The 26808-nt window shown below is 56.8% G+C and overlaps 1 protein-coding gene across 1 annotated transcript; it reads right to left on the reverse strand.

Annotated features, from left to right (window-relative positions):
• Nucleotides 1-60: 60 nt before the first annotated feature.
• ATP8B3 (ATPase phospholipid transporting 8B3) lies at nt 61-26786 on the reverse strand. Its single transcript, XM_068420930.1, has 29 exons — nt 26575-26786; nt 25972-26021; nt 16877-16951; nt 16167-16258; nt 15851-15964; nt 15270-15368; nt 14737-14798; nt 14051-14123; nt 13877-13947; nt 13234-13316; nt 12537-12695; nt 11939-12027; nt 10869-11062; nt 9985-10193; nt 8146-8180; nt 7555-7711; nt 6953-7141; nt 6391-6503; nt 5824-5988; nt 5409-5520; nt 5005-5080; nt 4409-4547; nt 3685-3952; nt 2956-3179; nt 2272-2355; nt 1731-1970; nt 1373-1511; nt 970-1100; nt 61-294 (listed from the first exon to the last, which is right to left on the reverse strand). Exons 1-29 carry the CDS (start codon nt 26784-26786, stop codon nt 61-63), a joined length of 3888 nt encoding a protein of 1295 aa, XP_068277031.1.
• Between the last annotated feature and the right edge of the window lie 22 nt (nt 26787-26808).

Below are 26808 nucleotides of genomic sequence, written 5' to 3' on the forward strand. Positions count from 1 at the left end.
GCGCCTTGACAGCACCTCTGCTGTCCCAGCGTGGTGGGAGGTTGACACCGGCCAGGGCAGCTACGCCGAGGGGCTGGGGAGGGAGGACAAAGCCAGGGTCACCTCTGGGTGCAGAGACGGGGTGGTGCTGCGGGTGCCCCCAGCGCGCAGGCTGTCCCCGCGTGTGATGAGGCCGGCGTAGCCCTCCTGGTGGGAGAAGGCATAGCTGGAGCGGTGGTGGAAGGAGCCGCGGGGGACATGGGCACGCAGCTCCACCGAGGGCTCTGGCTCCTGCCTGGCCTTCAGGCGGATCTTCTGCAGGGAGACAGGGAAATCAGGGCTGTGGCCACCTCCCAACCAAGCCCTCACCCCAAGCAGGGACATGCAAGGAGAGCAGGGATGCCCTCTACCAATACACAGCTTGGCTTCCAGCTCCACTATGACCTGAGTTGATGTGATGGGATGCGTAACGTGGGGACCTTCATGGGGGTCTTCAAAGCTCTCAGAGCTCTGGAGCACAATCTCAACCCTGCTCTCATCTGGGACCTCTTTGTACCACCGGCAAGGTATGACCCACAACCCAGATGGGGATGAGCTCTACCAAAGCTGGGGGTGGTACCGAGACCTGCACCAGACTCCAGTGCCTCCTAAGCGGCAGCTCCATGGAGTGCTGGAGGGCAGTTCCCTACTGCAGCCAAAAGCAGACCCTTTCAAGAGCTGGAGCAGGTCTCTTGCCTCAGGGCCTCCTCTCAGGCCATCAATTGATTTGGGGAGAGGGTCCTGGAACCAGACTTGGACACCAGTATCATGAGAGACCACCACCAGCTGCATAGTGCCACCAAGCAGAGAGGTGACATCCCACCGCTACAGCCCAGGCAGTGGCTTCCCTGGGGAACCTCACCCTTCCCCAGCAGCGCCCTGGCCAGCCCCGGACACCGACGCCGGCAGGAGGCAGACCCCTCCCCACACCAGCCCCCATGCAGCCCTCACCTGCTGGATGGTGGTTTTGCCCATGATGGTGCGGTACAAGCGGACAGTGAGCGAGGGGACGGTGTTCACCACCAGCGACAGCAGGACCACGAGCAGGACATAGGGGTCAGTCAGGGTGTTCAGGCTGGCGTCTGTCAATGCAAGAAGTCAGTGGGTGATGTAGGGAAGGTGGAGAGGAGAGAGGGAACAACTGTCAGGGGACAGGCCCCCACCCACAAAGGTGTTGAGGGGTCTAAAGAGGAGATGACACCTAAACTGGAGTCAAAAATCAAGACAGCACGATCAAGAAATGGTGACAAAGAGATGATCTATGAGGTGGGAAATGGCTGGTAGCACCAAGCCCAGGCTGAGCTCCCCTGGCTTGGGGAAGGGAGGGACCATGGGGATCCCTGGGGCATCTGACCTGGGAAGCAGAAGATGGCAGGGGCTAGCCTGAAGGCATCAAAGCTTTGGGTCAGGAAGGAGAAGAGGCAGAACAGCAGCAGGCTGGCTGTGACCATCAGGAAGGACAACACCGTCCAGAACTTGGTTTCCAGGATGATCTGCAGGGACAAGGGCAGAGCACACAGTGTCTCATGGAGGCTGTGGGGACCCTCTTCCATTCAGCCACTTGTCCCAGATTCCTCCCCTACCCCAAGGGAGATCACCCCCCAGCCACAAAGCTGCTGGAGGTGGTGTCAGAGAGGCCAGGGTTGAGCCCAGCTGTGGTCCCTGAACATCTGCCCCAGGGCCAGGATGGAGAAGGGCAGCTCAGCGCTCACCTCCATGAGGACCGACAGCAATGCTGACGTGGCCACCGTGATGGCGAAGGACTCGTAGTCACCGACAACCTTGCTGCCAACGCGGTCCTCAAAGGCCCAGAGCGTGATGTAGAAGCTGGCGAGCGAGGTGCTGACCCCGTGCAGGAGGGTGACACCGAAAACACGGTAGTTGAAGAGCTCATCTTGCTGCCCAAGCACGTAGAGCTCAGGGAACTCCAGGCTCTTCTTGGCACTCACATCCTGCCGGAAGGGCACCAAGCATCACCCTCCCCACGCACAATGGTGAGCAGAATTGGGCCACCCCACCCAACACACCCTTTGGGAGAGCTGCAGCGAGTACCTCTGCTCACTTGCCCTGGGGTGACAGGGAACAGAGGCACCCCAGGACCAGTGCTGAGCTCCAAATGCCCCTCGAGCTGCTTGGTACCACACCTCAGCACACAGAGCCATGATGGAGTGCAGCGACCACCGGGCTGATTCACACCCACTGAGGCTGCAGCCTCTGGGCACAGGGGCTGGATGCAGCCTGGTGAACCCGTACCTGCTCCAGAAGGCCCACGGACAGCACGGGGTAGGCGGTGTAGAAAATGTTGTAGAGTGCAAGGAACCAGCCTTCATACAGAGGCTAAAAGGGAGGAGAAGGAAGTGGCTGTGAGCTCAGTGGTGCTTTGGAAAGACTCAGAAAGGATGCCCAGGCACCAAGGGTGAGTCCAAGAGACTCACATCCAAACCCTGAGGACATCCCCTTGGGCTTGCCCCAGGCTCTGCATCAGCCCCGCTTTGTCTGCAGCGATCGGTGGGGCCGTGCTGCAGACGGAGACAGGGGGCTGGAGGCACACAGTGTGGGTCAAGTCACACTGGTGGCCCTTGGGATAAAAGGTCTCATTTTGGGGGGTAAACAGCTTAATGCCTGTGGGATCTTTCCCTGCGTCTGTCTGGGACTGAGCTGCAGCTCACAAGGACATCCCAAATCTCCCCAGGGTGCTTTTCCCAATCCAGGCAGGTAAAAAGCAGATAACCAGTTGCATCTCAGCCAGGCAGCCCCAAAAAACTGGACAGCCCAATACCAGGACAAGGGAGAAAGGACACCAGGGCAGTGATGTGGACCATCAGGCAGTACCAGGCACGAGCCCTGCAGGGGGTCCTCAGCAGGGGAGGGTTGCAACATGGGCGTGCAAACCTCCGTGGGATGGATGTGACCCTTGCTGATGGCAGCTTCCCTCACCTGAGCCGTGAACCCGCTGTGGAAAGCGAACCAGACCTGGGCCATGAGGCCAGCAAAGGTCTTGTAGAAGAAGTAGCGGAGGAACTTGCAGACGCGCAGGTATGCCCAGCGGCCGTGGACGAGCAGGAGGCGCTGGAGGTGAGAGAACTGCGCCAGGGCGTAGTCGCTGCATTGCACGGCTTGCATGCCCTCCATCCCGCTGATGCCCACCCCGATGTCAGCAGCTGCAGAGGACAGGAGGGTGTGAAACGCAGGTGGGGAGGTTTTGGGGGAGCTGGGCGCTTGATTTCCCTGTGGGTTGCCCCCCAGGCTGATGGGGTGAGGGTGAATCCAGGAGTGACAGCCCCCTCCGTCACACACCACGGCTGCGGGGTGACATGCCAGGCATGGTGGGGCGTGCAAAGAACACAGCCCCATGTCAGGGCTGCTGGAGAGGGGCAGGGACATCTCTGCCAGCTGCCCAGGTTGGGGCTCGAAGCTTCATTAAGGTTCATCGCAGCTGCCAAAGCAAGTGGTGTACCCTGCTCTTGTCCCAGGGTGGTCCTGGTTCTGTGCCTGTCGTTCCCCTCCTGGCACAGCAACGTGGAGAACTGGTTTGGGGGTTCCCCTCCCAGCTCCTCACCTCAAAGGAGAGGGTGAGGTGGTGGAGATGGCAGATGGGACACCACCACTCCCCACCAGCAGGATGCACTGGCTGAAACCCACACTCCCCCCTGCCCTGAGCCTCACTTTTGATCATGTTGACATCGTTGGCCCCATCCCCGATGGCCAGTGTGATGGCCTCCTTGTGCTTCTTCACCAGCTGCACGATGAGGGCTTTCTGCTTGGGGGTCACCCTGCAGCAGATCACCGCCTGGCAGCTGGTGGCCAGGTCCACGAAGGCCTTCTCCACCAGACTGCCCGGCTCCTGCGAGCTCGTAGCCTTGCAGCAAGCCAGCCGCTGCCACAGCCGCCCCTTCTTCTCCTTCAGCACCTCTCCCGTGTGGAGGATTTTGTCCTTAGGGGAGAGCACACATGGTTGGGACCTCACCCATAGCCTTCATAGCATGAAGCCCCAGCTCCTCAACGATGCTCTTAAATATTGGAGATGCTACAAAAAAGCGACCCCAGTTTTCTCCAAGTTCATCATGCAGCAGGCACTGTGACCATGAGACCAGTTTGTCCCAGTATGACCAGAAGAGCATGTGTTTACTTGCCAGCCTGCGTCATCCCAGAAAACCGGTCGGGCAGGTGTGGTCGAAGACCTCCAACACCAAATGATCAGTGCAAGGTTGTCGCCCTCTCCACTCTTCATTCCCCAGCCCAAAAACGGGCTTTTCCCACCCGTTGGACAGGAGGGGCATCACGTCCTCTGCGTGCTGGTGCCACCCAGGACTTTGATAGCACCAGGGCAGAAATAGCCACCTGCCAGGGCAGGCAGGGAGCAGAGAAGAGCATCCAAGTGCCACCTTACCAGGAAGTCCCCGCTGATGATGATAGCTCTCTTCTTGTGGCGTGAAGCCTCTGGGCACTGCTGGGAGAGACGGCTGCTGCACAGGGCTTCCCCGCTGCTGCTGAGGTGGTTGGTCACCCGGTAAGCCTGGAGGATCTCGCTGTGAGAGGAAGGAGTGGTTGGAGCTGAGTTGGGGACAGTGGGCACGCTGCCTGGATTCGACTGAGACCTACAGTTGGCCTTTGCCATCTCAAAGCCAGCTCCAGGGAGACGGGGCTGGTACCCTGTGGTGGCAACAGAGGGGATAGAGAGGAAGCCCCAAGGGCTTACTGATATCAAAAATTAGCGTCTCTCCCTGTAGTTTAGAGACTGGAGAGACAGCTTAAGCACTTCCTGGTCAAAGCCTGCCAAGGAAGAGAATGCTGTAGGGACAGAAACAGATGGGGAGGCCTGGAAAAGCATCAGCAGATAAGGGCCAAGGCCATCCAGGCTGGGACAGGGAAGGAGAAGCATCTCTGGCAGAGTCGAGCTCTGCCCACCCTGCACAGGTTCCTATGCCCTCAGATGTCTTCAGTGGGGACAAAAATGTCCTGAACGAGGAGGTCACGATTCCTCACCTGATCTCCTTCTCCTCCAGGATCTCCATGTCGTCCGTGAGCAGCTTGCACGCGTAGCCAATGTTCATTGCGGTCTCTGCAACACGCAGGTGTCAGTGGCCGATGGCCACATGGTGCTGACCCCCCCCCATCCCAGGGCAGCCCCCAGCCCTCGGGTCCAACAGTCCTTGGTGGGCAGCAGCTGCCGTGGGCTCTGCTCCAGCTCTGGGTCATCACGCAGATGGCTTCCCCTGCTTCAGTTTCCCCATGGGTGACATGATCCATGGGACATGATATTGTTTTATATCAAAGGGAACAGCAGAACCTGGTTGTTGCCCACTCCCAGGACTTCATATCTCTTCTCTGGTCCTGGTTAGGGGAGAAGCTGAAATGTGTTGGTGGGATCTGGGGGTGCCTTCACTGACCTTGTTTGTCTCCTGTCAGCACCCACACTTTAATGTTGCCCAGTTTCAGCAGCTGGATGGTCTCAGGGACTCCATCTTGCAACTTGTCCTCAATGGCCGTGGCCCCAAGCAGCTGGAATGAGGGAGAGTGAGTGTCATGACATGGGGCAGGGCAAGATGTGGAGGTGGGAATTACCCCTGGATCCAACCAGGGGTCCTTGCCCATGGGTGGACACGACCTGACAGATATCTAACCCAGCGTCTACTAGCATGTCACAAAGTCACCCCTCGGGGGGAACTCCACCTGCCCTCCCACCCAGCGGGTGGGTGTTGGGTTGGACAGTTCACCCCCTCATCGCAGAAAGCCGAACCCCACACTCCTGCCCTCTGTGAGACCAGCGCAGCTGGTTCCTCCTAAACCCCGGCCTCATCCCACCTGTAGGTTCTGCTCCATCTCCTCGTACAGCTTGTCCAGCTCCCGTGCGCGGCCCTGCAGCAGGACACTGGCCTCGCGGTGCCTCCTGCTCCACTCGCTGTACTCGGCCTCGCTCACCTCCTTGCTGGCCAGGCATAAAGTCCTCAGTGTCTCCTCTGCAAAGCGCTGCAGAGATGAGACATCAGATCTCCCTTCCCTTGACCAGGATGACTCTCATGGTGGACCAGGGCATCATGCCAGCCAGCCACAATGCTTCCATGGGCAGGGCCAGAGATCCTCCAGGATCTAGAGGTCTCCTTCTGGGTTCTGACTCCCTCCCCCATCCTACAGCAACCTCATGAGCATCCTTGCAATGCGACCGGTCCATGCAGAACACTGAAGGTGGATTTGATGCCCTCTTAGCCCCTGTCCCATATGCAGGTGAGGCTCCTAGAGCAGAAGGAAGAAAGAAGGACCAAAATCCTGAAGCCAGAGGGAGAAAGAGTAGCAGGGGACTCCAGGACACCCGGCCCAAAGCCAGCAGCAGGGACACCAGCCCTTTCCGCCTCAGGCTGGCATGGGACTCACATCCAGTGCCATCTCAGTGAAGGTCTCATTGGGCCCTCGCCTCTGCAGTCTCTCCAGGATGACTGTGTCAGCCCCCTTGGTGTAGAGCCGGATCGTGCCCTGGGGGTCTCGCACTGGGAGGGAGGGGAAGGACAGCTTAGAGAGACCCAGAGAGATGGCTCCCACTCATCGCTGTCCCCATGCGATGGCCATGCTGCAGAAGGCACCGCAGGGATGCCAAGTGCTTTTCTGCTCACGGTCATAGGAAGCACAGGAATGTCCCCAGATCTACACCACCACGAGGCAGGCCTCAAGGGCTGTCAGTTCCTCACACACCTTCTCTAAGGCCCTGATTTACTCGCTCCCTCTTGGCTGCTCAAACCCTTCTTGGATGCCTTCATCAAGGTATCAGGGGGAGCAAACCACAGGGATGACCCTGATGATCCTTAGGAGCCCCTGTGCCAGTTGTGGACAATCACAGCCATCTCAGTGCCATCCCTTGTAGGTCTGAGCATGGAAGGGACCCTCTGTGTTCCTGGGGGGACCCTCTGAGACGTCCCCTGAGATACCCTGTCCCGCTCACCCAGGACAGACATCCTCTTGCGATCGCTGTTGAAGTCCAGCATGGCCAGCACTTTGTACGTCCTCTTCATCCCCAGCTCACTGAGGGTGATGGTGTCTTGCGTTCGGGCCAGAAAGACGTACCCCAAGTTCCTGGCTGCCAACACCAGCGCTTCTTCATCCGGTGAAGCTGCCTGATAAACCAGCTGGGCTGCAGAAGAGGAGTAGGGGGTTAGACAAGGGGACTCCCAGCCAAGCAACACTTGGACATCTGAAACACCCTGTTCTTGCCCAGCACCAACATTATCTAAAGTCCAAGCCACCAGGCTGGGGAAACTCAGTCCTGCTTGTCTCATCTCTTCTGTTCATTGCGCCAGCAGGACAAGTGCCCAGACAGGGACGGATTATCCCCCCTGTGCTTCTGTTTCAACTAATTAGCTTTAAAACAAACCCAAACGTACACATCCGTGATGCCAGGACAGTGGCCCAAAGAACCCCCAGGCTCTCACGCCACCTGCTCCCCACACAGCAGAGTTTTGTGATGGAAAAAGCCTTCGCAGACTCAATGCCTTGAACAGCAGCTCAACCCCACCCCCAGCACGTCAACCACCGCGGCCAACCCACCTCCCTTCTCCTCCACCATGACAGTGTGGCAGAGGGCCAGCAGCCTCAGGAACTCCCTCAGCACGGGGTCGCGGTCCCGCCGGGCAGCTTCCACCAGCGTCGCGTCACAGAAGTCCAACTTCTTCTCTCCATGGTGGTTCCAGGTCAACCCCGAGCCCTGCAAGGCACACAGGCAGGCTACAGGCACCCGAGAGGCCGAGGACAGGCTCTGCACCGGGGCTGCTGCTGGGCTGCGATACAGCAGCCCTGGGCTGGCACGGGCCGATCCAGCTCAGAGCCCGCAAGCCGAGCTCTGCGTTGCCTACAGCAAGGGGATGAGCATAAAAAGGTTGGGAATAAAAAAAAAAATAAAAATCAGAACTGTGTTATTTTATAAACCCAGTTCCTCTGTCCTTAACCAGCAGCTGAGGACCAGTAAACTCGCCAGCCCAAGGAAACTCATGCCACTGTCTTGGAGCAGGGGACCCCGTTGTCAGCAAGCTGTGCTCCAAAACAAAAGGCTGGCTGGCTGCTGGTGTGATCAACAAATGCTTGGGCCCCACGAGGAGCAGCATCTGGCCCCGTGTTACGTGGGAGAGGGGAGTTACGCACCGACGGCTGTTTGTTCGCAGGGCCTGTGCCTGGACCTGCCAAAATAAAAATAATTCGATTAATAGAGAACATCACTAGCGGGGGCATCGGGGAGTTTCTCTAGAAGGGACTGCTGCTTTTGCTGGCCAAAATACTGGCAAAAAGGGACAGGTTTTCAGCATCTGCTCGGTGTCGGTCATGAGCCAGGCTCCGTTGGGTTATCCAGGTTTGATTTATTTGGCTCTTGGACTGTTCAGACTTTCAACATGGTTTTGATGTTAAAAATTCAGGTCTAGCTTTCACTCCGTGCTTCACAGAATCCCAGAGAAGTTAGGGTTGGAAGGGGCCTCTGGAGATCATCCAGCCCAACCCCTGCCCAAGCAGGGTCACCCAGAGCACGTTGCACAGGGTCGTGTCCAGGCGGGTTTGAATATCTCCAGAGAAGGAGACTCCCCACCTCCCTGGGCAGCCTGTGCCCAGGCTCTTTCCTGGGAGACTCTGCAGTTGGCCAAAGACTGGTGGCATTACGGCGATACTGCTGTCACAGAGGTGCAACACGACACATCAGGCAGGGGAATACTGGTTTTATTCCTGCTTAAAAACTTTGCTAGTTTGTGTTTCCCCTCACCCCACCTCTTTGCTTTTATCACTGTCCATTTGTCTCAAGTGCCTGATACTTATCTCAGGAAAAAGGAGCTCCATGCTAAAGCACTGGCCCTCCCTGCTTGCTAAATTTCACTAATTAAGCCCTGAGACAGCTCCCAGAAGCCAGCTGAGAGCTCGACTAAGCATAGCAATAAGAAGAGGAAGGGTCTTGGCAGTTCTTGGGTTTCTAAGGGGAAAAATAAGCAGAATCATTAAAAAAAAAGCAAAGAGCAATTCCATGCATTCGCTGTAAAGAAACAACATAAGGGGAATGATCATTTCTTTTCCTTCTCCACCTGAAAGCCTCAAAGTGCCCAGACTTGGAAACCAAACTGGAGTTTCACCAGAAAACAATACAAAGAAGAAAAGCCAAACCTCCTTTTTCTCTCCAAGATCTTCACAGAAAATATCAATCCATGGGCTTCACTGGCCCATCACCCTGTGGCTCCTCTGCATGCCCTGTCCTGGCCACCTGGGCCAGCATCAGCTACTTATTCCAGGTGGGATCCACCTCACTCAGACTGTGTGTTTGCCATGTAGCTGTGCTGGGTTCCTAACCCCAAGCCTCCTTTTTTTTTTTTTAATCAGGGAAAACCTAGCTGACCTCAGCTGAGTTTGGGGCATGATACATCTCCTGAAAGGCAGGCACCCATTTTAGGAGGGCAGAATTGTGCCCTGACTCCAGGCACTGGGACCATGAGACAAGTGTGACCACAGGCATGGTGGCCCCTGCAAAGCACTGATAACATGGGAGATGATGAGAACAAGCTGAATTCCTACAGCATCTTCTATCTACATGCTGGACCACCAAGATCAATCACAAAATCACAGAATCAACCAGGTTGGAAGAGCCCTCTGGGATCATCGAGTCCAACCATTGCCCTGACACCACCATGTCAACTAGACCATGGCACTAAGTGCCATGTCCAGTCTTTTCTTAAACACCTCCAGAGATGGTGACTCCACCACCTCCCTGGGCAGCCCCTTCCAATGGCTAATGACCCTTGCTGAGAAGAAATGCTTCCTGATGTCCAACCTGAACCTCCCCTGGCGAAGCTTGAGTCTGTGTCCTCTTGTCCTATCGCTAGTTGCCTGGGAGAAGAGGCCAACTCCACATGCCCCAAGCTTCCTAGCAAGCCAGGAGGAGTGGAAAGAACCAAATCAAAGTTTACCTAACTCATGAGTCCCTACAAACTTGCTTCCACCAAAAGTTACCATAGATGGTCCCATTGATACAGCATTTCTTGAAGCTCATGACGTTTTGTGTCAAGGTGCCAGTCTTGTCTGAGAAGATATATTCAATCTGGCCAAGCTGATCGTTGAGGCTGGTGCTTCTGGCTTTTGCTGGAATGTCCTTGACAGCATAATACATTTCCAGATCCCAGTTGATAAAAAAGCTGTTCACCAGATAGATGAATTCCAACCTAGGGAATCCGATAGAAGAAAACTTATGCTGAGGAAGGAGATTACGTTACTCACATCCCAGGGGGTCTTGAGGATCTGACACAGGAAGAAAGGGCAGAGGGGAACTCCCCACCTGGATCCTATTGCTCTGAACTTGGGGCAAGCAAGAGGGTTTTCATTGTTGGTGGCCAGTTTTCCAGAAGGCTCATCACACCAGACTGAGAGCCCACTGGGTCCCAGGTGACTGGGTTCACCTCTGGAAATCTGGCCCTTGATGACAAAATTCATAGATCTGGAGATTCAGTGAAGGGCCTAAAAATTGGGAAACTGCTTCTTCCAGAATAAATTGTGGGCTGTGTCCTTCTCTTCCCCACCCTGCTGCTGCTCAGTGGGGAAATACCACCTTCACCGGTCTCGTCCTCAGCCTGCCCACGATTTCTAACATCAGTACGTGTCTTTGCATCTCTTTTCCATCTTTCCTCTGAGAAGATCTCAAAGCACATCATCAGTGTTTGTAAGATACATGCTCTATCCATCCTTACCCTCTTATGGCTAAGGGAACACGGGAATGACTTGCTCAGGGCCACAGCTGGATCTTTTGTGCAGCCCCATTTTGTGGCTGCAAACTAAGATGCCAAATGATGGCCGACGGCAAGGAGTGAGGTACTGATCTCTGATCACTCTGTTGTTCTTACGTTATATACATGGACATGGGTATGATGATGCTCAGGAGAATCATGAAGCTCCAGAAGCTGAAGAAGGCCTGCTGGGCAGGAGTTGTGTGCTTGTAGAGAGCAGAGAGGTAGCTATGCTTCTCCTGGAACATCCTGGCCCAGAACCCAGAGGCAATGGCGAGGCACAGCGACGTGGCCAACAGCACCAGGAAGATCTGAAGATGGGAAGCCAGGATGAGAACGACCCATCACGCAGAGCCCACCAGACCCTTTTCTAGGACCAACCATTGCCCCTTCCAGATTGATTGTCTCATTTATCTGTAAACCTGCAGAAAGGTGACCTTGTGCCTGAACTGAAGCTGGTTCTCAGAGCTCGTCCTGCGCCGAGGTGAAGGATCACAGCACGTATTTCAGCTTGACACATACACACACACACACACAGAGCAAAACCCAACTTTCCCACCCTCCTAATTGCCTCAGGCACCATCTCCCTGGACAAGGGGTGTCCTGCAACCTTCCTGCTGAAGTTACCAGCAAACAGAGGAACGCTAGTGGCTGAACTGAGAAGTGATGACACTCAACCACCAGGAACCAGAACAAGAGCCATCCAATTCGTTGTTTTATGACACACTGCTTTGCTTCCCACAGAGGAAAGGCTTCTCCTTCCCCTATCCTCCATCTACTCTATGCTGAGCCACAGCCTGCAGGTCCCTCAACACAAACCACCTCCTTGGACCTGCCTGGTTATGGATGAGTAAAGCAGGCCAGGAGGGGTTGGAGATCCTGAATCCTCCAGCTCCCTGGTTTGAAACAGGCTGGTCCAAGGGGCTGCTCTAGAGCTGAGGACTCAGAGCTGCCAGGGTCCAGAGCTGAAGCAACACAACCACCACGCAGACTGCTCCAGACTGCCACTTCCTGGGAACATCACTTGGTATTTGCCCTTAACATGTTAAACCCAAGACACTTTGAGCAAAATATTGCAAGCTTAAGAAAATCAGCATCACCCAAGCAAGCAGCCTCTCATGAGAAGACTTGTGAGCAACCCCAGGAGGCCAGCGGACCAGGGCGGGAGGTGTTTGCACCACACTCACTATGATCACCAGCCGGTCCATCATGCGGTCCAGCTTGGTTTTCTTCCGCTTGATCTTTCCACAGTTCCTCATAATTTTGGAATCAAATCCTGGACAAGAAATATTTTAGAAGTAAAAATGCAACTCCACGGCCCCCAGAAGGTTGACTTGCAGCTAAGTGATGCTGGTTTCCTCCGTAACAACATCTCCCCACCTCTGAAGACTTCAGAGGACCACATCCCTTGAGTAATCAAGCTGTGGCTGTACACTTGGAGAAGTGCTGCTTACACCAGATCTTACCCCTCCCCTCTACCCACAGCTACTCATGGCCAAGCTCTCAGCTGCACTGAGCCACAAAGTGCAAGAAGCCACAGAGTGGAGTGGATCCAGGACGTGAATAACCTGGGATGAGTAGAGGTTTGGTACCACCACATCACCTCCCTGCCAGCAAGCCCAACACAGCAAAGCTTATGACAAACTTCTGGGGGCTTCATTGCAGCGGCAGGTCCTTCTGCTTTGTATCAACTCAGAATGGGACCTGCTGATGCCAGAAGTGCTTGGGCAGCTTAAAATCCCCAGGAACCTGGGGACCCTTCCTGATCTGGGCCTGGACACCCACCTGCGTAGATAACCAAGCCGTAGCAAACATCGGTGTTGCGAAGCTTGCAGCCTCGCAGCAAGATCCTTTCGCTGTCAAGCGAGTAGGTCTCGCCCCTCCACTCCAGCGTGCCGGTGAAGCTGTGCATGCGGCTGTTGGGCTCCTCGCAGGTCACTCTCCCTTGAGCAGAGGGCATGATTCAGGTGATGGCTTTGGGGGAAACGAGAGGACCTTCTTCTCCCCTCACCCTCCATGACTGCCCCCTTCAAAGAGGGGTGCTGGGGGCTTCTTGGGGAGAGTCAGGTTTTGTCAGGGCATCTCCAGATGCAGTTGGGATATGGGTGGCTCAAATTAAGGCTAAGCTGGAGGGCCACCCTGCAGTGCTGGGAGGGTGCTCAGTCCAGGAACCGCATTGGGCTATAAAAATGGAGAAGGTACAAACACAACCCCCTTCATCCCCAGAGCCTCTGAGAGGGGAGTTTGCATCCTGTGGAGGTTGGGTAGGAAGAAGGTGCACAACCCCTGATGGACCCATCACAGAGTCACTCTGCTGGGGAAGGGCCTCCACACATGGACTTTGGCTCCTTGCAGGCAGGAGCAAGTGCAACCTCCCGTTGGACCAATGGCACTTGGTGCCTGAGGGGACAGAGGCTTCCTGAGGCTGAACTCATCCCATCCTGGCAGGATGACCACATCCTCGCCCATCCAGGAGACTCACCATCAAAAGCAGCCATGCTCTCCTCGCTCACCAGCTCCTGGTGGGTTACCAGAAGGGCTTGTCTGAACTTCAGGTTTGTTTCCCTGTGAACAAGAGCCAAGGAGGGAAAGATAAAACAACACTGTGGGGTGACAGAGCTGTTAATTCTGCTGTTGGACCCATGGGACAGAGATGGCCATTAATTATTGGGTGATTACTTGAGTGATGGCAATGAAAAGTGAGATAGGGACCTATCATGCCAGATGTCAAGCACTCATGGAGGGAGAGAGCCCTGGCCTGGAGACGCTGCCATTAAATCATCCTGAAGATGAAGGTAGGAGGGATGGGCAGCCACTGTCCTCTGCCTGGCTGGGAGGGAGCCAAGAGATGCCTGAAGTCACCAGTTGCTTTGTGGAAGCCTCAAAAGTGGTTTTGGACTCCCATTTTCAAAATTTTGGGCTCAAATCCCATTTCTGGGGTGTCTGTAGGTTGAGCTTTTGGAGGATCCCCCACATCCCACAGTTTCTGCTGGACTTGCAGCCCTCCTAGCGTGCCTGACCCCCCAATGCCAGGGAGTCCCAAGACCAGAGGCTTTGGCCATTGGCTGGGAAGTCTCTGCCCCTCTCCCCCCATGGCAATAGCGGTCCCCTGCCCCTCTCCTCACCCATCGATGTCAGCAGTCTCCACGTAGCACAGGCTGCTGGGCTCCGAGCTGCACAGCAAGAGCATGTCGGCCTTGAAGAGCAAAAAGGGGGAAAGAGCACCCGGCTGAGACCCTCCTCACCAAAACTCCCCCCTGCTGGCCCTGACATGCGGCCAGCTCTGGGGCTCCACTCACCGGGACGAAGCTCTCCTTACGCAGGCGGACGATGTCCCCAACACAGATGTCACGCCATTTCTGCCAGTGGAAGCTGCAGGAGAAATAGGAGGGACATTTTTATCCTTGCAGAGCAGTAGGAATGGGGGCCACCACTGTTTCTGTCCTCTGGACCAGCCTGTGTCTGTCTCAGCTTCTTGCATGAATGGGGTCTCCAGATTGTTGGTTCCTCTGCCACCGTGGTACCACTGCATGACCGAAGGACGGCTGAGCACCGAGGATGGCACGGGAGCCATTTGTCACATCCATATCCCCTGTACCTACAGGTGGCAGGGACTTTCAGCCCCCTGGTCACAGGTGGGAAAAGTTGGTCCTTCCCTGGACCAGTGTTTAGCAGGAATATGACTCTGTGGGTTAGATATGAAGACCTGGAGGAACTTCTGTGGCCAAGAAACCCTCCTCCCAGCATATCACAGCAAATTAGGGCTTTTTTTAGACCTGTTGTCTGTGACTGGGATACAGTCATTCCTACAAGGGAACAGCTGGACCTGCAGCAGATTTTGGGAGGTGATGGGAGGTTGCAGAGTCATGGACATTCCCACCAAAACCCTCTCAGCTGCTATGCTCGAGGATGCTCAGCACTTCAGATGAGCCATCATTCCACACAGGCCTGGAAAACATGAGTACAGCTCCCCAAAGGCCCTCACCTCTTCCCAGACAGGATTTCACATGGTCTGCTGTTGATGTTCCTGTCACTTTGGTGACGGCCCTGCACAGAGGAGAGAAAACAAGAGGCCAAAAGAAAGGAATGGGCCATGCCAGACTTCCTTGTCCCAGGAAAACAACCCTCTTAATGCCACAATCTGCCTCCTCAGCCCCAGGGCAAGATCTGCTTTCTGAAGCAATCAATCAGAAGATGTATTCTGATGAATAGAGAGGCAAAATTCCCCCAGGATATTTCTGGGGATCAACCTGGAAATACAGCCATCGGTTAAGATAGTAAAGGTGACAGAGATGGGGGTCTAGGACCCAAGGAGAGCAACCCACCAGTCATATCCTTCCCAAGGGAAAATACAAAGCGTTTTGGACATGGCAGAATTGATGGTACCTCGGGAATGACAAATGCCAGCAACTCCCAAGCTTTTCAGTTCCCCCCACAGCAAAGGGGCCCTTTCTGCTGACTGTTCATCACAGGACCTATGCCCAGCACTCACAGCCTTTCACTCCAACCTGTACTCACAATGTCATCGATCAGGTCTCGTAGACCGCGGATGGTGAGAAGGCAGCTCAGGGGGAACAGCAGAGTGTACCAGGGCACCGTGGAGATCTCAGGGAACGTCTAGAGGAGGAGAATTTTACACCACTGACACAACTTTAATCCCATCTTAGGACACTTTAGGTGACTGAGTAACTCCCACTTGCTTCCAGCTTCCCTCCCCAGCCAGCGCCTGAGGATGGCAGGAACCCATCTAAGATGAATCAAATCAACATCTCTGACTACACGGAACCATTTTTGTTGGATTTCCACCTCTTTTTAAACTGGATGCATGAAATGCATGTGGGTCACTGAATTTGGAGGGTAGGATTTCTGTTTAGGCATGGTCTACATAAGCTTAGCTTACATCCAAATCCAATCAGTTTAAAGTAACCGAACTTAATGTAGGTTAAATCCCTCAGAGTTCATGGAAGACAATGAACACCACTGAAAAGCAGCATCCTTGCCACCATTTTAGACCAAGGTCCCCTACTCTAAACACCAGGCAACCCTCCTTTGCTAGACAGCCTCGCACACACTTGCTCTTACCTTGGTGTCCATCTCACCTGTAAGAGGATGACAAAGACAAAGTAGACATTGGCCATTCGGTGGAACTGCTCGTAGAGGTTCAGCGGCAGGAAGGTGAAGATGTTGTACTTGGCTGTCTTAATGGCATTGCCCTGCAGGAGAAAGGCAAGTCAAAGCCACAGTGGGAGTTCAGCCACGTGATATCAAGGATGTGATTGAAGATTACGTGTGTGACTCTACATCCTACTGGAGATCACTCTGCAGCATCTCTGTCATGTCACCCACAACCACCACCAGCTCAGGAATCAGGGGCTGAGTAAAGAAATGGCCTAGGACTGGCCCAGGCTGACTCACCGCATACTTCTTCTTGGTTAGACAGAAGGCAAATTTCTTCTTGAACTGCGTGTGGTAGTTTCGGTCGTTGGCCCTCACCTCCCAGGTGAAAGCTGGAAAAGCAAGTGGATATCCACCAGCTCTAATCAGAGCGAGGCCCTGGCCATCAGCCTCTGGCCTCCAAGGACACAAGGACCAGTGATGGTGCCACTGGACTCATGGTGACCCACTGCTGGCAAATGGGCTTTCCATAGTGCATCTACAGCTTGAGAGCAGCTGGAGGTACAACTGGGGCAGAGCTGGATCTTTGGGGTCAGCTGCGTCACAGACTGGACAGAGTGGGCAGGAGGCCAGAAGCTTTCAGAGATGTAGGACTGCTGCATGCACTTCCCCTCTGAGCCCCAGGCTAACCGTGTGGGCTCAGGTTTTGGTTCAACAGTATAATCAGCCCAGGTGAAGGACAACTCCTCCAAGCACAGTCTTTGCTAGTCTGAAGGATGGTTGTTCCTCTCCTAATTTCATTTTTGCTATCCCAGTGCAGACACTGCCAAGCAAAGGACATCCCAGCCATATTCCCCTGCTCTTGCACCCCAGCTGATGGTCAATCCTTCCAGACCATTTCACCCCAAATCTGCTTCTTCCCCATCTCACAACCCTGTCCCACATTCAACTTTCTTATAAACTGTCCAAAAAAAAGGGAAAACCCTGAAACACACTCATTGCACACTGACCTGGCAGCTGCTTCTTTTCATGCAGGCAGCCTGAGGCTGGGTCTTGCGCAGCCATGCTGGCGCCGCTACCAGGGTCTAGGAACAAGGACAACCAAAGACAGTTGTAACGCTGAGCTATGACAGCGTGATCCCACCGGGATGCTCCAACATCCCAAAGCTGGGCCCTCCACCTCTCCAAGGCAGGACATCATGCAGGAGGGACACTCTTCTGGGCACAGCTGGGGATAAGTGTCTTTCCTGAAGCTGCAAACTGACTTAGACCTTTTGACTACCCCAGAGATGTAAAACCCCACGTTGACACGCAGTCCTCTGTAGCCATCTGAATGTCACGGATCGGTGACATCAGGCTGAATATTTGTCACCAGAAAATGTCTTTCTCCCTTTGGCTCCTGATGTTCTTTGCCCTGCCGTTTGCAGGACCAGCCACAGCTCAGATCTGAGTTGAAATCCACTCCACCCTGGTGTTTTTTTTCCAACAGTCACAGATTTGCCCTTCACGGGTGCCTTACGCTTACTCAAACCTTGGGTGGGCATTGGCACTGCAGGTTGCCCGGCCTTCTCAATGTCCTCAGGGATCCTCAACAGCTTTGATGTGTGTCATCATTCAGACCCACCTTCACCCAGTCCCAGCTGCCCATGACAACTCAAAGACATTTTTCCTCTCTGAGGAAGTTATGGGAAATCATTTGAAGTCATCAGCGAGGAAGAGAAACTCTCCCTGTCTTGCCATCACACCCGAGCATCCGTCGTGCCTAGAGAGCAGCCACCTTCGTCAATGACAAGGTTTCCCTTACGCTCAGAAGCTCAGTGACCTTCCCTGCAGGGATGGTAGGGAAGATTAATTAATGTTTGTGAAGCGCTTTGTGATCCTGACATGAAAGGAGTCAGTGAGGTACAAAGCATTAGTTACCTTATTATTAAATAATCCCACACAGAAGTCTGTCCCTGCCATTATTTTTTATCTCACTCCTTTGATCACTTCTTTTTTCCATTCTTTCACCAAAGTGTCTACTTCTCTCCCTATTGCTCCTCATGGTACAAGGCAAGTTTGATATTGGTTTGCCCCGACACCCGACGCTGCCCTGAGACGCTCTCGGATGCCACCAGCTGAGCCAGAGCTGTCACCTCATCCCAGGTCAGAGACTCTGAACAGCAACATGGGCAGCACTTTGGCTTCTGAGTCCAAGAGCTTGCCCAAAAAAAGCTTTGATCCACAACATCATCCTTCTTTACGACTAAGGACTCAACAGTTGTCACTGTACTTGGATCCTAAATGACACCCCTGAACTCAACACATCTGTATTTTCACAGCATGGCTGAGGAGGAAGGAAAGGTTGGAGGGAGCAGCTGTGTGTGGTGGGACACTCGTGCTACATCCCATGGCTCCAGCTACCGTTTGTCCCACAGATGAGAGGGAGTGGGAAGAGCAGGGATACCTGGAGGGATGAGATTTCTTCCATACCCAGCTGCACAGAAGCCCCTGGGTGCCCAGACTGGCTGTTCCCACTTTGGGCAAAATAAGGTGGCAAAGGTTTTGACACAGAGAAATGCAGATCTCCCATCTTCCTCCCTGTTGTGATCCCACTCATGTCCTTGGCCCAGTGAAGTTGTCAGCTTGGGACATCTTTCCCTGCAGACAGCCAGTTCTACGCTGCAGCTGGTTTCAGAGAGACAAAGGGGGGGACACCAAGCTGCCCTCCATCTCCTGCTCCTGGCAGGCACGTTTCCCTGCCTCCTCCTAACAGAGGGGTGGGCTCCCGCGACCATGCAGGGGCACCTCCTCCTCATGGACCATAAACGGGCCAAGGGATGCGGGCTAAATGGAGGTACCTACACTGTAGGGAACATCTAACAGGAGACAAGATGAACCTCAGGGTATCCAGAATGGGGAAAACTGAACCACCTGCTCACACCCCTCTAAACCACCCAGTGCCCCTTGGCTCGTACAGGTGGAGGTAACCAGCCCTGCCGTGACTCCATCCCCAACACTGGGCCAGGACACAGCAAGGTCCTCACCAGCCCATCCATCCTGGGGCCCCCAACCGTGGGCAAGCAGGGCAGAGCCAGAGATGGCAGCCAGGGTCAGCCCCAAGCCCAGATCTACAGTCAAGCTTATAATGATCAGATAGGTCCAGATTCAAGTCAGGAAGTCAACATGCAGGTCAAGATCAGGTCTGGTGACAAAGGCCAAGGTGAGACACAGCCCTGTGGTTGCTGGCCAGGTCCACTGGGACAAGACAGCTCCAAGGCCAAGCCAGAAAGTCAGTCTATGGGTAGAGGGCTGGGTCCATGGCCAGGCACAGGCATATGGCCAAGCTGGAGACAGACCGACCTGCAATAAAGCTTAGGCTAGGACTAAGCCCCAGGGCTGAGCTTAAATAGAGCCCTGTGCCCATGGGTGGGTGTGGGAGAGGTCCCAGGTGAGGCTGCTCAGGGCCACTAATGCCTGTTAGTGCCCTCAGGGCCCTGACCCATTGCTCAAAGCATCTTCTGACCTTGCTCCTTGCTCCAGGACATTAATATTAAAGCTGAGGCTGGCAGTGGTGTGTGCCAAGATGTTTGCTTGAGCTCACAGCTTCCAAACCAGCAAGTGGTGCAACCACTTTAGTCAGTGTCTAACCCTGCCCTGCCCCGAGTCTCACCGAGATGCACTGGAAGACCTTAGGTTTGCCTGTGGTCATCCTTTCAGAAGGTCCCTCTGGCGCTCAGGATCAGGCCTGAAGTTGACCATCCATCATGTCCCCGCTGTGTTTGGCATCTCTAAGCCCCATCATACCCAGTAGCGATCGCCATTACCCACCCTCTGTGCGCTGCTCATCAGCTCCAGAGCACCCCTGCTCCTGGGCGATGCCAAACGAAGGTACGGCTAATTAAGCACCTGCAGTTGGCAGATGCAGGATGTTCTGTGGAGCTGAGCGTTGTGCAAGGGCAGCTGGGAAAACAGCCCCTTGCCAGAGCCGAGGAGCAGGGGGAAAGGGGAAAAAAGGAAATAATAATAAAAAAAGAGTCATTCAAAGCACTGGAGAAATACTTCCAAGGAGGTATCAGCTCTGGGGCCCCCAATAGAAGAAGGACATGGAGCTGTTGGAGTGAGTCCAGAGGAGGCCACGAAGGTGCTCAGAGGGCTGGAGCCCCTCTGCTCTGGAGACAGACTGAGAGAGTTGGGGCTGTTCAGCCTGGAGAAGAGAAGGCTCCGGGGAGACCTTCTAGCACCTTCCAGCACCTGAAGGGGCTACAGGAAAGCAGGAGAGGGACTTTTGACAAGGGCATGGAGTGACAGGACGAGGGTGAACGGTTTTAAACTGAAAGAGGGGAGATTGAGATGAGATATTAGGAAGAAATTCTTTGCTGTGAGGGTGGTGAGACCCTGGCCCAGGCTGCCCAGAGAAGCTGTGGCTGCCCCCTCCCTGGCAGTGTTCAAGGCCAGCTTGGATGGGGCTTGGAGCAGCCTGGTCTAGTGGAAGGTGTCCCTGCCCGGGGCAGGGGGGTTGGAACCAGATGGTCTTTAAGGTCCCTTTCAACCCAAACTACTCTGTGATTCTGTGATTCTGCCCAAGAACCCTCGGTTCCAAGAACCCTCTCTACAAACCTCACTCATTGCCTCAACAATTAGAAATCAAAATTGCACTTTGGGTAGGCGGGAACAGGCTGGAAGCGGTGCCAGGGCTCCTTGCCAGCCCCAGCCGGGCAGGCAGGCGGCCAAACCGGCCCCCACCCCAAGCTTCCCCGGGGCCAGAAAAGGGCCAGCAGTAGCCAAAGGCACGAGACATCCTCTGACTGCTGCTCCACACCTCACCCAGAGCGACAGCGATTTATTAACCCACGGGATGTTCCTCCAAGTCAATGCCCAGGATGAACCAGCCGGTCCACCCAGCCCAGCAGGGAACGTCCCGTCCCGCTGGTCCCTGCCTGTAAAGCAGCAATGTGGTGCTGCTGGGTGCCAACGAGACCCAAAGCAGGGCTTTCTCACCCCAAAAAAAAAAAACCCAAACAAAAAAAGGTGGTTTTAGGCTAGCGGAGGTTTGCGTGGCTGAACAGAAACAAACCAGTTTTAAGCAGGAACGGGCACCGCGCCACAAGGGCTTGGCCTGGGTTAGTGAAACACGCGGAGATTTATGTCAGTCACTGATCCGACCCGCTGCTCCAGGGGTTTGTGAAGGGTTTTGTTTCTGAAATCTCCGGATAAATGCTGAGGGGCTGCTCATACAGGAATGTGTTGGGCTCCCTGGGAGCGCCCAGCGCAGCCAGCGCTCATGGCTGGGGGCTTCTGGTCACCTTTCTGCCCCTCCTGCTCCCTCCCAGACAAAAATAAGGGGGGGCACAGGACCAGCCTGACCCCCCCATCCCCGCTCGGGGCTGCCATAACCAGCCTTGTGAGCGCTGCTGGTGTTCACCTGAGCGCAGCATCCCCGTGGGACCCCAACTGCTGCCCTGCCACCCCGGGGACCCCCCCCCGCCTCCAGCCCCCGGTTGCTGCAGCTCCAGTATCGCCCCAGTTTCAGCCCCATCACGACAGCTGTCGGTGCCACCGGCCCGAGGCCAGGCGATGAGCGGGTGGGTGGGTGCGTGTGGCAGCGCCCGGCTCGTGCCTCCTCCTGCCCTCGTCACGCCGGAAACGCCCCCGCGATCCGGCCGGGTGGATCATGACCCATTAAAGCCTCTCGGGGTTTTTTTTTTTCCCCCGCTCTGAGGACATGCCTAGGCCATGACTTGCCCTCCACTTGCCCTATTTTTTCCCACCTGTTTTGATGTGACTCCAGGTGAAAAGGCGGCTCCCCCATTCCCATCCCCATCCCCGAAACGCTCCTCCGGACCCAGAAGCCAACCTCAGTGTTGCTGGAAGGGGGGGGCTGCCCTGGGCTCCCCCCTCTCCCCAGGGCCCGCAGGGGTTGATGCAGCTCCCAGGAGAGGCCCGAAGCACCCGCCGGCAATGAACCCCCCCCCACCCGCACCCACTACCCACTCAGGGCCCGGTTGGCACCCATGGGTGCCCTGAAGCGAGCAGGAGGAGGAGGATGGCAGCTCTGGGGACCTGCTGCCCTGAGGTGGGGGGATCCCGTGCCACGCACCCCCCTGGGTCCCCATACCTGCACCAGTCCTGCCCGCAGCCCTGCCGACAGCTCTGGGCAGCCGTCGAGCTTCTGCCACCCGTCCTGCCCCACACAGGGACTGTGGGGACAGCCCATGCCACACCTCCAGCCCTGGCCTCCGCAGGGACCTGCCTCCCCTCCTGGCCGCCTGCCTCTCCCTGCTTGCTGCCGGGGCACCCTCGCTGGGCACCCCCCAGGGCTCCCCCTCCTTGCTGGCAGCCGGGCACAGCTCAAAACCTGCCCTGATTTATCGTCTTGGCACCGTTTGGTTCAAAACAACCCGGAGCTGCTGCTGCGGGAGCCGTTCCCGTGGGATCTGCCAGGGGATGGGGACACAGTGTCACAGCCGGGGCGTCCCCGTCACCATCCCAGTGGAGAGGCAGGTGGTCCCAAACTGGGTCTGAGGGCAACGGGTGGGTACGAGCATCTCCGGGGCGGTGTTTGGGCAGAGAGCAGGCAGATTTGGGCAGCGGGGATGCTGGGATGTGCCAAGGCTGAACTGGTTTCACTGGGGAGTGCTCAGCCCCCCCCAGAGCCCCTGGGATCTGGCAGCAGCTCAGGTTGTGCCTTGAAGGCAGAGGAAGGTGGGAGCAGGGGCCAGCTGAGGAAGAGGAGGCCGAAGGCACAAATGAACCGCGCCGCCTCCGAGCAGTCCCGAGGTGACAGCGCCGGGGCTGCAAACCCAGCTGGGGACAGAGGCCACCTCGTTAGTGGTGGCAGCTAATGAGACGAGCGCCAGCCTGGTGTCTTCCAGCTCTCCCATCCCGCCCCGCACGCATCCTGCACACCCGCAGAGAGGCCCCACCGTCGTGGTCCTGTGTTAGCCGTCATTAGATTAATTGCTCGCTGCAATTAACCACAGAAACCCGTAGGCAATTAACCAAGCGCTGGCCCGACAGTCCATAAAGCATTTACTGCGCAGTCAGGAATAACTTGTTGGAGGTCCATAAACAACGTGGCTGCGCCGTGTCCCCATAATGTCCCCGTGGGGCACTGGGTGACACCAGCCAGCACCCGACCTGCCGCCGTGGGCATGGATTTGGGGGCATCCCCACGCCGGGGGGCTGCTCCTCACCTCCTGAAGAGGGAAGGGAAAACCTCTCCCAAGCCTTGCCCGAGGGGCTGGTGCTGGGGATGAGCCAAATTAACGAGCATTTTCGCAGCCTCGGATAACGACCATTGACGTTAACCCAACTCCTCTCTCCAAATACAAGCGGAGTTTCTCCCTTCCCGCGCCCCGAGCCCATCACCTGCCTCTCGCGCCCGCTCTCCCCCGGCAGCTCCCGCGGGGCTGATGCCCGACCCCGGAGCAACACCCATGAGGAAATTCGGTGTTTTGGCCCTCACCTGCCATCTCCTACCTGCTGCCCCGGCCCTGCCGCTCCCTCTGCACCCGTGACAAGCGCCGGAGCCCCACGAAGACCCTCGGGTGAAGGCGGCACCCGCCCCAGTGGCCACTTGGGCATGGTGGGGACAAGCCCCGGCCCCAAACCTCCGCGTGCCCCCGGCTTTCGCAGCCACTCGCTGTTTCCAGAGGAAGGAAAGCAATTTCCACACCCCACCCCGGCGTCCTCCCCGCGGGGACACGTGGCGGGTGGCTTCGGGCACCCATCGCACCGGCAGAGAACGGCCGAGGTCACCCTGGTAACCGCGGCGGGCGGAGATGACATTTTTACTAATCAATCGCCCCCTGCAATTAGCTGACACCCCCCTCCCCGTGCAATTAAGCGAGTGCTGGGAGGCTGCGCACAGCCCAGCGCCGGGGCAGAGGATGCTCCTCCGGGAGCCGCAATGCCCGTCCTGGCGCGTGGACGGAGGGGACCCCGGGGGGGGCTGCGCCACGGCAGCGGTGGCTGGATCCTGTGTGCAGCCTCCCACGAGTTAAACCTAAGAGTTAAACCTTTGAGTCTGGTTTTTCCCTTCGCTCGTGGCCCGAGCAGCTCCAGGTGCCCCGTTCCGATTGGCCGAGCAGCTACAAAGCCCCGTTTGTTCGGAGAAAATAATAATAATAATAATTTAGAAACGTTTCCCTGTGGGATGGGGGCTGTTTCTCAGCCTGGGAGCAACCCCACACGCAGCCCCCCAGTCTCGAGCCCCCGTTAATGCCCCAAATGTTGGTCCTGGGTGACTGCGGGGGCCATCACGAGCCCTCGGACCAGAACTGGCTCCCAGCACCCTGCTCCAACACCCAAAAACTCACCCTCTCCCCAAAACTTGCCCAACCAGTCGGCTGCTGCCCTCGTTCCTGCTCAGCCCCTGCACCCTCATCTTCCTCCTCCTCTGCTCCCGGCCACGCTGCAGCCATCTCAGGCCAGGGGACAGCGCTGGTCACTGGTGGTGACCCTCTTTGTCCCTCACCACCAGCCTCTGCTCCCCAGTCTGGCCAGTTCCCCTCTCTCAACAGTGATTGGAGGGTGCAGGAGAACCCTGGTCCCTGCGGTGACACTGCTGTCACCCACCTCTCCCTGCTGCAGGTTTAGGGCTGGGAACAGGGACCCCCATGTCAGGGGAGCCCCACAGCCCCCCCCTGCAGGGCACTTCGGGGGTCCAGGGCCATGGCGGGGGCACAGGCATCCCCCACTGCTACCCCGGGGGAAACTGAGGCACAGAGGGGAGCAGCTGGGGTGCCCGGGCTCGGGGCACCGACCTCGGGTCCTGCCAAGCAAAAGGCTGGAGCGAGGAGTGCGGAGGAGCAGATGCACTGGGAGCTGCCACCAGGTCCCTGTCCCCATCGACCGTGGCAGAAAGGGTCTCACCGCACCGATGTCACGGCGTCAGGAGCTTTCCTGCCCGCACACGCAAGCCACAGGACCCCCAGCGCATGATGGATACTTGCCCCCCTGCCTCGACCCCGGCCCTCGCCCTCCAGGAGGGTCCAGACAAACTGTAGTAAAAAGCTTTTTAAAGAGAGGATCGATGACCTCGGTCACCTCTGACCCGCGCCAGGCGGCTCGGTGGCAGGGGGTGACACACAGACGCCCCGTGGATGCCCCTCGCTGGGGCACGATGCTGCAGGATGAGACGGGCCCCGGCACAAACCCTGCTCACCCCTGGAAATGCAGGGTCGCATGTGATGAGCTGCCCGGTCTCAGCTGCAGAAGAGGGACACGTACTGATCCCACGAGCCCAACTGGCCCCCAGCGCTGCCCAAAACCTCTCCCCAGCTTCGGGGCTGATGCTGCTTTGCTTCAGGTTTGGAAATTCCCTCCCGGCGTGGGAAAGCGAAGCCGCGGGCAGGGGGGAGCGGCCGTGCAAAGCCGAGCTGCAACCGGCGCAGCAGAGGCAGGAGCAGGGCAGGGACCCCCCCTCCCTGCTGCCCCTGCACCAAACAAGCTCTCACAGCACCCTCAGGGACCCAGCGGGTCACTGGATCCGTGACAGCTCTGAGGACGCGGCCAGCCCAGCGCCACCGATTTGCTGGTGAAGAGCTGAGACTGGTTTCGGGACCGGAGGCTGTTTCCACGGATCGATACGGGCACAGTGTGCGGGGCCGGGGGCCGGACCCCCAGCAAGGGGGGACAAAGGGGGGGTATTTGTGACACCCTAAGCCTCTGAGCTGGGGGGGAAATCAAGTTGGTGGGTTTTTTTCCCCAGCCAAGCTCCTTCGCTTCCTTCCCCTCCCTCCATTTCAGCTCGCCCCGAGGGAGCCAGCTGTGCCCGTCCCTGCACGGGTGTCGGAAGCAAGGGACCAGGATCACGGCTCAGAGGGTCCCTCTGCTCATTCACTTCCTCGGATTCAGCTGCAGCATCCGAAAGCCGAGGGGGTGGCAGGGGGAGAGGCAGGGCCAAGGCCTGGGGCTACACTTTGAGTTGGAAGCGAAGGACCCCCAAGGAGCAAAGGTTTCAGCCCCTCGCTGTGGTTCCCGTCGGCGATGCCCCAGCGCCCGCAGTGCCACAAGGTCTGCCAGTGAAAAACGGGGGTCTCGGACCTTTGCGACAGATACTGAACACGACCCTGCAGCACCGGTGGCCGTGGGTCTGTCTCTGTGTCCATCCAGTGCTCACCTGGGACCAGGTCTCTCAGAACCCCAAAAAACTGCCCCACAGCAGGTGACCTGCAAGAGGGGGACAGCGTGGGAGGAGAGGGGCCAACCACCCCCAGGGGCAGGGGATGGCACCCCGGGACGGTAACGCCCGACACCTCAGAGGCCAATAAAGGCGGCTGAGAACACGGGTCAGCCGTGACTTTTATAGCATCCTGAGTAACCGCTGCCAGCGCCAAGCCGTCACCAGCACGTTAAATAAAACACATTGCCAGTGAGGTCATCTAATAGCCTATTATTTTTTTATCTGAACTTTTTACCTTCACCTCTTCCTCCGTGCTGAATCAGCTCCTTCACTTGGCACTTTAATTCCTGCCCCATTTGTGAGATTGATCGGGGCTCTCCTGGGGAGCCTGGTCAGGGCGGTGGGAGGACGCCCAAGTGGGCACCGGTGCTTTCGCCCCAGCTCCAGGACAGGGGCAAGAGGAGCCAGGACCTGCCCCGCTGCTGCCCAGCAGCTCAGGGCACCATGTGGGGGGCGAGGAGGGTTTGCAGAGAGCAAGGATACGGCTCACATCACCCCAGGCACCGCGGGCATCACCTCGTCTCGCAGTCCCAGTCTCACCCCCTTCCCTCCAGCCCCTCGGCTCGCCCCGGCAGGCTGATGTGCCACGGAGAAGCTGCGAAGCCGGTGAGAGGTGCTGGAGGAAGGCCGGGCTCGGCCGCAGAGCCGCTTCGTGAGGACATGGAGGAACCAACAACGGCTGCAAGGTGGAGGGATGCTCCAGGGGAGCCTGCCCGGGCCCTCCCCGCCTCCGGGATGGCTCCAGCACCCATCGTGCCCGATGCGGCCGCAGGC

Source organism: Nyctibius grandis, chromosome 31, assembly GCF_013368605.1.
Source record: "Nyctibius grandis isolate bNycGra1 chromosome 31, bNycGra1.pri, whole genome shotgun sequence".
NCBI classification, from domain to species: Eukaryota; Metazoa; Chordata; class Aves; order Nyctibiiformes; family Nyctibiidae; genus Nyctibius; species Nyctibius grandis.

Excerpts from the sequence above, each read along its gene's own strand:
- ATP8B3 (XM_068420930.1), bottom strand. The coding sequence starts at position 26,786 with ATGGGTGCTGGAGCCATCCCGGAGGCGGGGAGGGCCCGGGCAGGCTCC. Across the intron at positions 16,952-25,971 it reads TCTGAGAGACCTGGTCCCAG|ACCCTGGTAGCGGCGCCAGC; the intron begins GTGAGCACTGGA and ends CCTTGTTCCTAG. Across the intron at positions 4,548-5,004 it reads CTGGAGGAGAAGGAGATCAG|CGAGATCCTCCAGGCTTACC; the intron begins GTGAGGAATCGT and ends TTCCTCTCACAG.